At 40.8% G+C, this 12203-nt stretch overlaps 2 protein-coding genes across 2 annotated transcripts in view; one reads left to right on the forward strand and one right to left on the reverse strand.

Annotated features, from left to right (window-relative positions):
• Nucleotides 1–7165, forward strand: part of LOC145205217 (uncharacterized) — a 51772-nt gene extending 44607 nt beyond the window's left edge. Inside the window, exons 73-81 of the mRNA XM_080077888.1 lie at nt 448–548; nt 842–1025; nt 1083–1208; nt 1490–1681; nt 1816–1937; nt 2038–2117; nt 2196–2307; nt 2960–3169; nt 6005–7165. Of these exons, the coding sequence (XP_079934014.1) occupies nt 448–548; nt 842–1025; nt 1083–1208; nt 1490–1681; nt 1816–1937; nt 2038–2117; nt 2196–2307; nt 2960–3169; nt 6005–6136 (1259 nt within the window). The 3' untranslated portion in view covers nt 6137–7165. The remainder of the gene's footprint in view (nt 1–447; nt 549–841; nt 1026–1082; nt 1209–1489; nt 1682–1815; nt 1938–2037; nt 2118–2195; nt 2308–2959; nt 3170–6004) is intronic.
• Nucleotides 7166–7884: 719 nt separating this feature from the next.
• Nucleotides 7885–10765, reverse strand: LOC145205216 (uncharacterized). The gene is made up of 3 exons (XM_080077887.1): nt 9407–10765; nt 9104–9275; nt 7885–8720 (listed from the first exon to the last, which is right to left on the reverse strand). Exons 1-3 carry the CDS (start codon nt 10718–10720, stop codon nt 8608–8610), a joined length of 1599 nt encoding a protein of 532 aa, XP_079934013.1. The 5' UTR covers nt 10721–10765; the 3' UTR covers nt 7885–8607.
• Nucleotides 10766–12203: the final 1438 nt, after the last annotated feature.

The following is a 12203-nucleotide window of genomic DNA, read 5'->3' on the forward strand; positions in this document are numbered from 1 at the left end:
TATTTTTCGTACACTAACTTTTTTTGTCGGTTTGTTGAATTTGTGTACTAAACAACAAAAATCACCATGCAACAACAAAAATTCCAAACGCACAATAATACCAAAATTTACAACCAGTAAACACACGTCTAAAAAACAAAAACAGAATCACTAATGGCTTGTTGTTAAATAACGCCAAAAGTTACAAACACACCTGAAGAAGTTGACATTTTTGGTTGTTTCCACGTCGTTGCTTTCTATCTGACGAACCAGGGTCTCTTCAGTGGTAGGTTTGATCAGGAATTCTATACGTCTTTGGTCTTTGCACTGTGGCTATTTAGCCAGTTTGCATTATGCTTTTATGTCTATCTTTTAATTAGTAGTTGTTACTTTAAGTGCAAAATAGTGGTTAACAGAATAGCTATGTCTTATACAGCACCCACAATTAACTTTCGATTTTCATCACAGCTCGTTTGGTTGCACCAAAGAATGTTTCCATTGACGTCAGTAGCGCAACGAGCTTCTCTGTCACGTGGGAACCACAGGAAGCCACAGTCCACGAGTATCTCGTAAGTATTTTTTTGTGTGTTCGCAACCAAATTTGTACTTACATAAGAGCGGGAAAATGTTGTTGGATATGTAAGTGCATATATGTATTACATGGAAGTCTGATAAGAATATTCCTGTGCGATAAACATGTGTTGCAGCAGTATGTGTCCGCAAAACTCTGTTTGTGGTGTTTCAGTTCGTGCGTGATTGTGTATTGAGCAACAAAATCCTCAACACTATAGCCAAGACAAACATCGCCTTACTTTGACTGCTGAACAATTACCAATTACGCTCCTATGTTGCTTTGGACCAGGTTTCGTACAAACGAGCAGGAGATGCAGACGAGCCACGTCGTTACACAGTTCCAGCCAACACACACAGTTTCGATGTCGCTGATGTTCAGCCTGAATCCGTATATGCAGTTGTCGTCTCAGCTCTAGGTGACGGAGGCCAGCAAGCCTCCAGCGCTGTTATTAGCTGCAAAACTCCAGGCAAAGGTATTCTGTTTTTACATAAGTAATTTTTTCGTATTTTAACCCGCCATTATATTTCAGTACCGGGACCACCTAATCGTCTGGCATTCCAAGTTCTCTCCCCCACTTCACTACATTGTTCGTGGGGTGAACCAGCTGTAACGCACGGAATAATCGTCGGCTATGAAGTCGTTTACAAACCAACTGGTAAAATATACTTATAAGGTTTAATCTACCTTGTATACCAAATGTCATTGGAATGTCGAAAATATGTCAAACTCTTGCTGAACTTTGGCTGTGTAAATACGCAATATAGATATTTTGAATCTAAATCCATAATACTGATTAGTTACAGAACTGAAAGAAAATACTTTATTCTTTTGTAATATTTTTGTACAGTTTAAGAGCGTTATACAGATGTTAGAACTGCGAGTCTTTGCCATTTCGGAAGGTTGCTTAGAGTTTTAATCTGACTCTTTTATTGCCAGATGATAGCGAAAAACAAGAACCGCCGGTAATGATCAAAATTCCGGATGGTCATTACCGTTCCCTGCTGGTGGAGAATCTGCTTGAAGATACAACTTACATGTACAGTGTTAGGGCGCAGAACAGAGCTGGTACTGGACCACCGAGGGATGCTACTATGAAGATTGAACAAGTGGGATCCAGGCCACCATCAGGTAAAAACTAATCTTGTAATGTTACGCAATGTCCACCATGAGTAATTGAGTATGTATTACTTCGTTTCTTTTCACGTTCTGAAAATAGATGTGTATGTTAAAATGACTTTTTTGTAACTAGTATTTGTTTTCAGCCATCTTCCTGGATGAAGAGAACATGAAAGCGATACAGGAGCAGATTGCTTTGGAGGAAGCTGTAAGGAAAGCTAACAGAAGTCGAAATGTGTCCAACGTGTCGGACGATAGTGGAACAAAGGTATAGTATTGGCTGCATGTTTTTATACCATTATATTGACTGATTTCGTTAACCATGTTTTTTTATGTTAATAGTGTAAAAAAATAACTGTTTATTTTAGATATCAACTACTGTACGCCATGTACACGAACCATCAATGGAAACGAAAACCAAAACTGCTACTAAGACTAGGGTCACAAGGTACACATCTAATATTGCGCAAAAATGCATTACGGTTTTCAGTTAAGAATACAACCAATAAATGAACTCAACGTTAAGGTACATTCACAAAGATGGCCAGACCGATCCTGAGGTTGAGACGGTTGAATACGACGGAAGGTTATCGCAAGAGGAGCTTTCAAAGTTGGCCGAAAACAGTCAGCGTATAGAGGTAAAATCACCACCAAAGCAGTATAGTTAAATCTTAGCAATAAAACCGAAGTTTAAAATAAAGTCAATCCACTAAACGGAAACAAAAACTAAACCACAAAAAATGTTCTTCTCACAGTGTGGATCGCCGCTTCAGGTAAACAAAACACAGTTTATGTTTGAATGTTGTTTTTCGACTTTATTTTGTATTTCGTATTTTACACTGGCATGGAAGTTTCTTATATTCGCCTTGGTGCAGTTACACATAACGGGGGACACCAGTGGTGTAAACTAACTGTGGAATGCGTTTTTTGATTATCCCGAAAAGTTAAAATGGTTTAACCTTTGTTTGTTACAAAGCATGATGCTCGGTCAGTAACAAAGAATGTTTTCAGTTTCTGTTGAACAGGTGTGACATAACTACTGGGACAAATATTTTTTAGAGAAGCGTGACTCTGTTTAGTTGTTCTGTGGTTTATTGTTGCTAACTGCGTGGTTTGCATGATATTAAAGAATACATTTTTGGAAGAGGATTGTGTGGTTTCAATGTTAACATCCTGTCTAATGTATTCAACAGTAATCATAATTGAACATATTTGTATGATACATATGCGATTCGCGCTAAAGCGCCAATAACCTCAGCCATTTTTTTAAACTTCGTGTATTTTCAACAGGTGCAAGTGATTTCATACAACACGTCCACTAGCAGCGCCACTGGGCCGGGTTATTCGTCTCAGACGTCGACCACGAGCAAGCCACAGTCAGAAGTAGGCTACGTGAATCCTTACCCACAGGAATACATGAACACTGATGTGCGAAAGGACGTCTCACAAGACACCCAGGTGTTTACTGATGTCGAGGAAACAACCGACGGAGATGTCGATGTAAGTAAAATCACACAATCACAGAAAGAATAAAAATACATTTTTGGAGTACACATGCTCTTCTAAAGATGTAAATGTTACATTAAAAACTAAGCTTTGGCCAATATCACTACGACGTTATTTTGTGCCGGCTGTCGGGCATTAAGAAACAAAAGCGACGCATTGACCAGACCACTTCATGTGTTTATGTTAGTAATCCCGGCATTGGTAGGCTTTCAAGTTTTTAGTTTTTCAAAGATTTGGTCCATCATGAAATGCACAATTATAACTGCATACCGGCCACAGAGAGCAGCGACATCCGCTTGGAAAGAACCTCTTATATCTTGAACTAAGCAAACCGGCCAAAGTTTCCTGAACAGATCCGATAGAAGTTGTCAAAACCCTGCAATTATAAAACGACTACCGTATAGCAGGAGGCGTTATATTTGGTATGCTGGGAACTTTATTTCTCCGCGCGCCGTTACCCAACCAATAGTTACACCCGCCCACCTACTTCACACCACTGAAACCGAAGCGTTGGGTTGAATGACGCCCAAATAATTACCCTGTTGTGGACATTTGCATCTCCTCGAGGCCGGTCAGTGACGTCTGTGGCTAGGCAATTTGGTACCGGTCTTACTGGATCACACCTTCGAAAAGCCCCATTTAAAATACAATGCTAAAAATCGATTTGAAACAACGCCAAAGTTTACGTAATCGCGTTGTCTTGGAGGGCGTGAGATCAATTATTAGGTTTGGTGCTTAGATTATTACAAATTTTATCAGTTAATCTACCGGTCATGACAAATTATAATTGGACCACACAGTTAACTACACATCTGACGTTGGTACTAACTAATATTGCAAAAGTTCTTAACTGGGGGTACGTATATACCCTAGGGGTGCAAAACACCAAATAAGGGGTACGAGATAGAGTTTCCATATTAGGCTTTTCTGTCCAAAATTATTGTTTTAGTGTGGTTTAGAATATTTCAAATAACATGCATAAAACGCAACTAAATCTGTAAAAAGGCTGTCAATTGGACTTCAGAATGTTATGTCAATTACTATTTCAATTGACTTCCATCAGTTATTGTAGGCAACGACTATGCAGGTATTTTGCAAAAGCTTAACAGTACGACGAGCGCCCACTGAATTAATGTAATAAAAAACTGCAATTTACCACTACAATGACGCCCTTAGTACTCCTATCCCTTAAAATGTTCTATTTTAAATTCTCACGCAGCAATTTTTCGTTTACTTAAAAGAGGCGGCCGGGCTTTGAAGAACACAGCCATAGTGTTTGCAGACGTGGCGCCAGTTCCCTGATGCAGCAAATTCGCTTTTCAATTAGTTTTTCCAGGGCACATAAACGTTAGGGTCGGCCAAAAATATTGTTCGTGTTCTACGATATTTTTTATCGATAAGCTCAGATAGTGAGTATTTCGTATCGTTCTCACTATCACTTGCTGACAGAATGACAGGACTAGAGTAAACCGGTTTTAAAACGAGACATAGCCCATATCCGCACAAAATCCGCAACATTTTTGGTGAAATCGTATTTTGGTGCAAGTTGCCGCAAATTAAGATCGCAGATTGCAAGTTACCGCACATTAAGATCGTAAAAATTAAACAAACGGTAAAGTAAACAAGCAAAAATGTTTCGAAACATTTACTGCACTAGAAAAAAAAGTCACCAATCAACTTTGCAGTTTTACCACAAAAAAATTGTGCAGAATTCTTCGCGTAAATAATATTGTTTCTGAAATGATGACAGTGCACCAAACAGCTATCATAGCCTCTAGCAGGACTAAGAACGTCAGGCATTTAATTTCCGTTGCCAACAGATGTCTTATTACGACCACGATTTTTGACATCCAGTAATCATTGCGATTGGCAACATTGAGCGCCAATTAAGGTCATGCATTCGCTTAAAGTTAAACTTAAGTTAACGCCTTTTCTCAACCCTGCGACGTTTCAAAACTTGCAAATAGTTTGCAAATAAATCTTGACCAAGCCCAATATCGACTAACCGCGGACCTGGGAATTAACTGAAAGTTAAACAGCACGTTAGTGTCGTAGATCTTAACATTAGGGAATTAGCTTTCAAAACGATCGCACTTTTTCCATCCCGAGAAATGGTAATCGTTTCCGTCGACTTCCAGTGCCGGGTACTAACAGTCCCTAAAAACAGTTTATTAACATCCCACGTTCTAAATACACACCCACGTGACATGGCGCGACGTGCTGAATTGGGTTTGGTCGTAGCAATTTGTGTGAATGCCTAATGTCAATGTCAACATAAATTGCGCATTTAGTCGTAAGTGTAAGTTACTAGGCGCATCCGCGGTTTAAGGCAACGTTTTGTGACTTGTTTACGAACGAGTCCAGTTGTACGAAACCTGACATTTATTTTGATGCTCACTTTACAATTTATTTGCATGTTGAACTTCGCAGTCCTAATCATCCTTCAAAACATTTAAATTGTTACGAGTGGTTTGTTAAAATAAGTTTGAATTTCTATTTTCAAATCTTGACCTTTCGTGTGCTTCAAGTGGCCTATTATAAATTGTTAGGAAATTTGTGCTGCATACCAGCAAACATCCGAGTGTTGTTTATAGTATTTAGCTATTATATCATTGTAATATCATTGGGTATTCTCCCACTTTAAGTTGCAACAATGTTATTGACCAGCACAGTAAGATACAGTTTGATGCACAGTAAAATGAACTTTTTTTTGCAAAAACGAATATTTTTTGTCTTTACTTAACAAAGACAATTTTGAACATTGTAACACCCTTGGATATTTAACAAATCAAACTGTTGTTGTTGAACGGAAATTGCTTGTTTTCGAAGGTTACGACCATCACCAAGACGTACAGAACCACAACAACTGAACGTCGATTGGAAACCACTTCAGGAATGAAGTCGATCGTGCTTGCTCCAGACGGAACATCAATCGAGCAACAATACGGCGACCAGCAATGAGTCGAGCAATTACTCGACAACCACTCGGCTCCGAACTAACCGCTGCAGGCAAACGCTATTGGTGATGCTCGAAAACAAATCTGAGACTAATAACACGTGCAAGAGGCGGATCACTCGTTGGAAAAGCTAAGATGGTTTATCAGTTAAAATTGGGCCGTCGGCGTGGAGCCTTGAGTGCCCTGTTGACAACCTCATCCTCGGATTTACAAGTTACTGCTTTTATTACCACTACGTGTTCACACAAGTAGCAAGACTTCTTTGAATTGACCGCCAAAAGGGTGATGCCTGTCTTCTCGCACTTAACGCCACTTTACGTTGCCTCATTACATCACGCGCACCTTAAGCTATTAACGTACATTTCTAAGGCTCGAAAGTGACGCTCAAACCGTGTCATCTTCAGCTATGGTACGAAGTGGGAGTCGTCCCATTCAGTCCAACATAAGATTGCCACCTTGTCACAATTAACTGCGCTCTTTCGCACGAGTGATGATCCGTAAAACACAATTGGTTCCCATTTTTGTTTGGGCCTCCCGCCTCGATTTCGTTTTGTTTAAACCAAGCCCATGGGAACTAAATTACTTTTTTCGCTTTCAAGCAGGCAAAATATAGTACAATACGCAACTGTTCCTTATTACAATTTCCGAATATTGGCAATATATGTGTACTAATATCTACACAAGTTTTATTCCTACATTGCTATTTTACCCGCCCCGACGTAAATGCATGTGATGTATGTGAGGATAAGATGTACATATCTTGCGTGTTTTTTAATGGTATTCGTTGGAAGGTAGAGCCATGCTTTGAAGCACTGCCAAGGCTAACATTGTACAAACGCCAAGGCGAAAATTGTTAATCCCAATGTTTTTCTACTATCGCAGTTGTACAAAAATGTGTTGCATGAGATTTTTCGTGTGCCTGAAGAATGAAGTACTAACAACGTATTCCCTAATGCATTTATTAGAGTATTAGCGCTAATGGATTGTTGGATTTTTGCGAAGCTTACATTACACCATGCTATAACGGTGAAAACGTGTGCAAGAAGTTGGCAGAAAATTAAATAGGTGAAAAGAAAGTCAGATACCGTTGGATCGTATTTATACTAATTTGCTATACCAGACTGACCACGTGACCAAAGGGTTTTCAGTTTAACGCTTGTCGACAAAACTTCAGTCAGTTACTGCTCTTAAGCTTGGGTCTGCGAGAGCAAAATTCCTTACGGTTTCAACAAATATCTTTGAACACACCAAACTTCCGTTACAATGCGGTACATAGTATGTTTTACATTCCGTTTCAGGTAAAATACCATTCCTGTCACATTACATAGTTCGGTATAACGCCTTTAATAGGCCTGGCGTCCTGTGAACACTATCACATAGACAAAAAGCGCTGATTCTGTTTTCAATGAGTCAGTTTTACAAGATCCGGTCCTTTTTTTAACAGAGTATCACCAAATAGACTTCAATTCATGCGTCTTGCGTCAAAAGCAGCAAAGATAACAGTTCAAAGGTAAAGAAATAATTGTGAGAACTACTGTAACAAAGGCAACTAAACACGTAGATTCCGGACGTTTAGAGACGTTTGTTTTTTAAATTTTGCTCCGGACACAGATTTTTCTCCCAAATTCCGGACGTCTGGTAACCCTTAATAAGCGTGCATATAACCATGGTTTTCTGTTCTCTTCATAACTCTACCCGCAAGTGCAAGACCACTATTCAAAGCTGAGTTCAGAAAAAAAGCTAACAAAGAAGTAATGTCAGTGGTAATTTTATTGTGAACATTAAATTCATCTGTGCCACTTGGCATCTAACGATATGATATATTATTCGCAAAATAGAAATGTGTAATCAACACTTTGTATTGACAAAAAAACACAATGAACAACAGTGTATAAACTCTCGTCGGAATGTTTGATGTGGCCTAAGTCAACCAGTTATTAAATCGAGGCTGACAATAGCTGTAAAGGTCACACGTATTGCAACTGGGTGTTAAAGATGCTAATATCAAATTTGAGCCGAACCAATGGTTGCCGAGCAGCATTTAAGCAAATTTAATTATATTAAATCTTTTTGCAAGAATACAAAACTTAACAAACTATTTCAATGAACGTGGATTGTTGTGAGCCTTATGGCAGGTGCAATGAATGCTTCTCAGTATTTCGAAACATAGATAAAGACGGAAACACAGTGTGCAAATAAAGAAGATAAACAGCAGTGAACGAAAAACAAGTTACTCATTGAAAACAACCGAATACGAAATACGAGTGCGGTGAGAAATTCATAAACATCAATTAATGCCGCGCTTTTAACGGCAAAGCTCTTCGGTCAATCTTATCTCCGATCTATTATTGCTACAACGTGCAATTAAAATATCCATTGAGAAGTGCATCGTGTGAGAATAGGTTTTTCGTCGATGACCGACCGCCGTAGGGACATGTGGGTTGGGTGGAAATAGAACTTTCGCGTTGTTGATCATCATACGTAAAACTCCACACAGCCGTTCTCCTCGCATGACTTTGCAGCTCCCTCTGAGATTCGATAATCGACACTTTCCGGGTTTGTGGTGTGGTGACCACTATAGCAGTGACCTGGAAATCAAATAGACGTATTAACATAATGGCCTATTTCCAACACCTGCTGTCTACCCCTATACTGAAAAGGTATTGGCACTCCTTTCCGCCAATTAGGTTAAAGGTCGGGTGCTATTAAAAAGTGTTCTGCGAGACTAGTGCGCCCTGGTACCCGGTTTGTAGTGAGACATGCCGCATACTTCCCGGCTGATGGCAAGAAGCATTAAGCGAATTCCGATCGGACAGTGTTGCCAAAAACGAAAGTTTCGTAAATATTATTCGGCCATTATCACCTCCAACTTGTCATCAACACCAAAAAGTGTCGTCGCTAGGACCATTACGGCCAATCAGACCTGTTGCGGCGGCCCGCCACTCTGTAATCAAATCGCGCACACTCCCACCTGTTAGAAGTGAGTTTGTCGATTCCTCGTAGAAATCCATTTTAAGGAGACGAAATCCGGTCTTGCAGCATTGACACTGGAAGTTTGCTCCCTCGTTATCCTGGCCCAATTTATACACCATCGACTCGGGATGGGGCAAAAAGCACCGGCCGCGTTCATTCGGGTTATAACTCTGTAACAAGCAAATTTACAGTTTGAATATGCAACTAATGCAAAGCTTACATAAAGTAACCTTTTGGACAATTCATTTACGGCCCTAATGTAAGTTTAAGTATAAAAATATAAAAACTTCATTTAACACACCTTGTGGCAACGGACGCAGTGTGACATAACTTGCTTCGCAACAGTGTCTGGGATTAGTACAGAAAGTGCTTTGATGCATTTCGGGTCTTTGGAATCAAGTTTTTCTCGCAAAATTCTCTTGAGCTCTTTTGCGCTGCAGCCCTCCAAGTATTCATCAATCCGAACAGCATCGTTGATGAGGGATTCGACTTTGGGTATGGGACTGCTCGAGGCATTTGATCCCACTGTGGAAACCGATGTCCGCCTATCATGGATCTTTAATGACTGAAGATCACCGATTGTTTTGGAAACTCTCGGGACAGGCACCGGGGCTGGTACGGTGGGTTGAGGACGTTGAAGAACATGGCGATGGCCTGGATAAGTTTCCTGAGTTTCGAGCATCGGCTGGGTTGTGTTTGCAGCATACGACTGATCACTTGGAAAACTATCTTCGTCTGCATCAAAGTCGATCTCAGTAGATATGACGTAGTCGGCCACAGCAGGGCCTTTGACTGGTGTGAAAATACTTGAGCTGACATCTGACAAATCGCTACCACTAGTTAGTCGCTGATTTCGGGGAACTACCGGGGTAAATGCGGACTTTCGCGAACCATCACTTGAAATCAGAGGCGATGGGGTTTTGTGTTCGGTCGGGTAAACCGCAGGAACGCGAATGGGACTGACTTGTGTGCTGTGAGATTGAAAGTTGTAAGGGGAAAGTTGTTGTGGAAGGTCCTTGTGAGTCTTTGTGAGTTTTAATGTTTTCGGCTTCTTCAATATTCCTCGCTTTCCGGACTGAAACGATTCGGTCTCGCTACTATCAGCATCGTTGTAGTTGCTAGAAGCTTTCCAATTTTTAGAGAGGTGCAAGGGGTCGTAGTATGAACCTCGGTTGTCGAATTCGTTGCCAACGTAGCAGTAGCCACTTGCGTCGTCGTCTGATTTTGTAAATGACGGTGTTGGCGAGGGGGTCATAGATACTGAGGTCATAGCAGAGCTGGGATCGACGTATTCTTGATGCTGCGGATGATCGTACCACAAATTGTGTTGATGGGCTTCCGTAACATGTTGCATGCGTTTGCCGTGGGCGACCCGGGAGGTATAGGCGCCGTGTGGGGCCGCGTACAGATGGAAGGCTTTGTCCGATGTCATTTGCTTTAGAGGTGAATTAGTACCGTCGTCACTGGAAGTTGTGGTGGAATATCCGCTCTCACAAACGTCGTTAAACTTCACCTTGCGTTCGCTGATCTCGACTTGCCGCAATCTTTTGTTTTTTTGATGGTTTGCGTTAAGGTGCTGAAGCATTACGTTACTGGTTTGAGATATAGACGTCATGCCTATAAATGCTGCAAAACACAAATTGATAAAATTAAGTATTGCAAACTCAAAGCCAAAAAATGCGATTTTTACAAAAAGATTAAGCTGGAACCTTATTTAAAATTTGCGAACGCAATAGTAGCCTACAGGATCGATACTCAAATATCTTTTGCATACTGATTCTTGCCATGCGTATCTTGGAGTTGTTGCCGTATAATTTAGAAATGATATCCCGGCGAAATAAACGTGACCAACAACGGACGCAATCCAAAATTAGGTCTGAAGTGCACTTAAGCCTACACACTGTGTCAAATGTTGTGACACAGCGTGCCACTCTCACTTGGGCGCTTGTGACTCGTACCACTTATGTGGCAACCAACTGGTTTCAAACCACGCAAAATCAATTGTCAACAAACACTTTAGCCACACTAAAGCTGGGAATGATCTTTCTCCACTGTTACTCATGTTATACATAACTTTCACACCATTTTGAATCAAAAATGTTTATTTCCACTTCAATACCTCGCCAACATTATATTTTGCAAAGCGTTGATTCAAACGTCTGCTCTCGCGGTCAAAGAATTCTGTCTGCCACCCGCCGGGGCGTAACAGGCCGCACGAATGAGGTTAATTCGGGATGGCGTGCGACGATTTATAAGGCCACTCGAAATTTACTTCCTCTCGTTGCACAAGGCAGCACAACGTAGTAGTGATCACTGGGCTCTGACTCTAATGCGCAGGTTTCACTGAAGTCGCTTTAATTATGACCGGGCGAGTGCTTTGCGATCGTACCGGGATCCGCACAGCCCTCCGCATTCTCATCATAATCAACTTCATTAATAACACCATGAATAAACTGCTCGCGCCTATTTAACCGTATAATCTTGCGCCGGAACGCTCAGTAATGTTACCACTAATCTAGTCGAGGCACGCCTATTCCGCACTTGCTGACGACTATCCTTGTTTATTGAAACGCCGACTAAGCACTTTGCATGAATTGAGTTCAGTCTCGTATATCTATGCACGTGGCGGTTATTGCCTGTATCTGTCAAAGGGCGTGTCCGACAGCGGAAACAATGTTGGAATTCTTTGTCATATTAGCTTTACAATATCCCCTGCAGATTATTCTGTGAAACAAGATTAACCTGGCAGTCTCCTTGGTTTATTTTGTTAGCCCGGGCGTGAAAAGTTCACCTACCTTCGGCGATAAGGCGATTATGGTTAAACGATTACGAGAACGAAAAATAATTACTTCACTGCTTGTTCAATGTGTTCCTACGTCATTGTACAGGCATTGCAACATGAGTGGCCATTAAAAAAACAGATCACAAGTTAAATTGCCACTTGCATCTTAGTGATAACAACTTCAACACGAGAGGACTCCGTGGTTTAGTAACGCATTTATTGCAATTTAACGCATTGGTAACTCAAGATTTAGCACATAATTCTTGTGGCAAATTGCTGGTTGCTACCTTCAAAGAACTGTCCGCTGCTCAGGATG

This window comes from Phallusia mammillata, chromosome 8 (assembly GCF_965637545.1).
Source record: "Phallusia mammillata chromosome 8, kaPhaMamm4.hap1.1, whole genome shotgun sequence".
NCBI lineage: Eukaryota > Metazoa > Chordata > Ascidiacea > Phlebobranchia > Ascidiidae > Phallusia > Phallusia mammillata.

What these genes read in the sequence shown, in the direction of transcription:
- LOC145205216 (XM_080077887.1), bottom strand. Translation starts at nt 10,720, where the DNA reads ATGACGTCTATATCTCAAACCAGTAACGTAATGCTTCAGCACCTTAAC. An exon ending in ACTGCGTCCGTTGCCACAAG is followed by an intron (nt 9,276 to 9,406) that starts GTGTGTTAAATG and finishes TGCTTGTTACAG; the next exon opens with AGTTATAACCCGAATGAACG. An exon ending in GACAAACTCACTTCTAACAG is followed by an intron (nt 8,721 to 9,103) that starts GTGGGAGTGTGC and finishes TTTGATTTCCAG; the next exon opens with GTCACTGCTATAGTGGTCAC.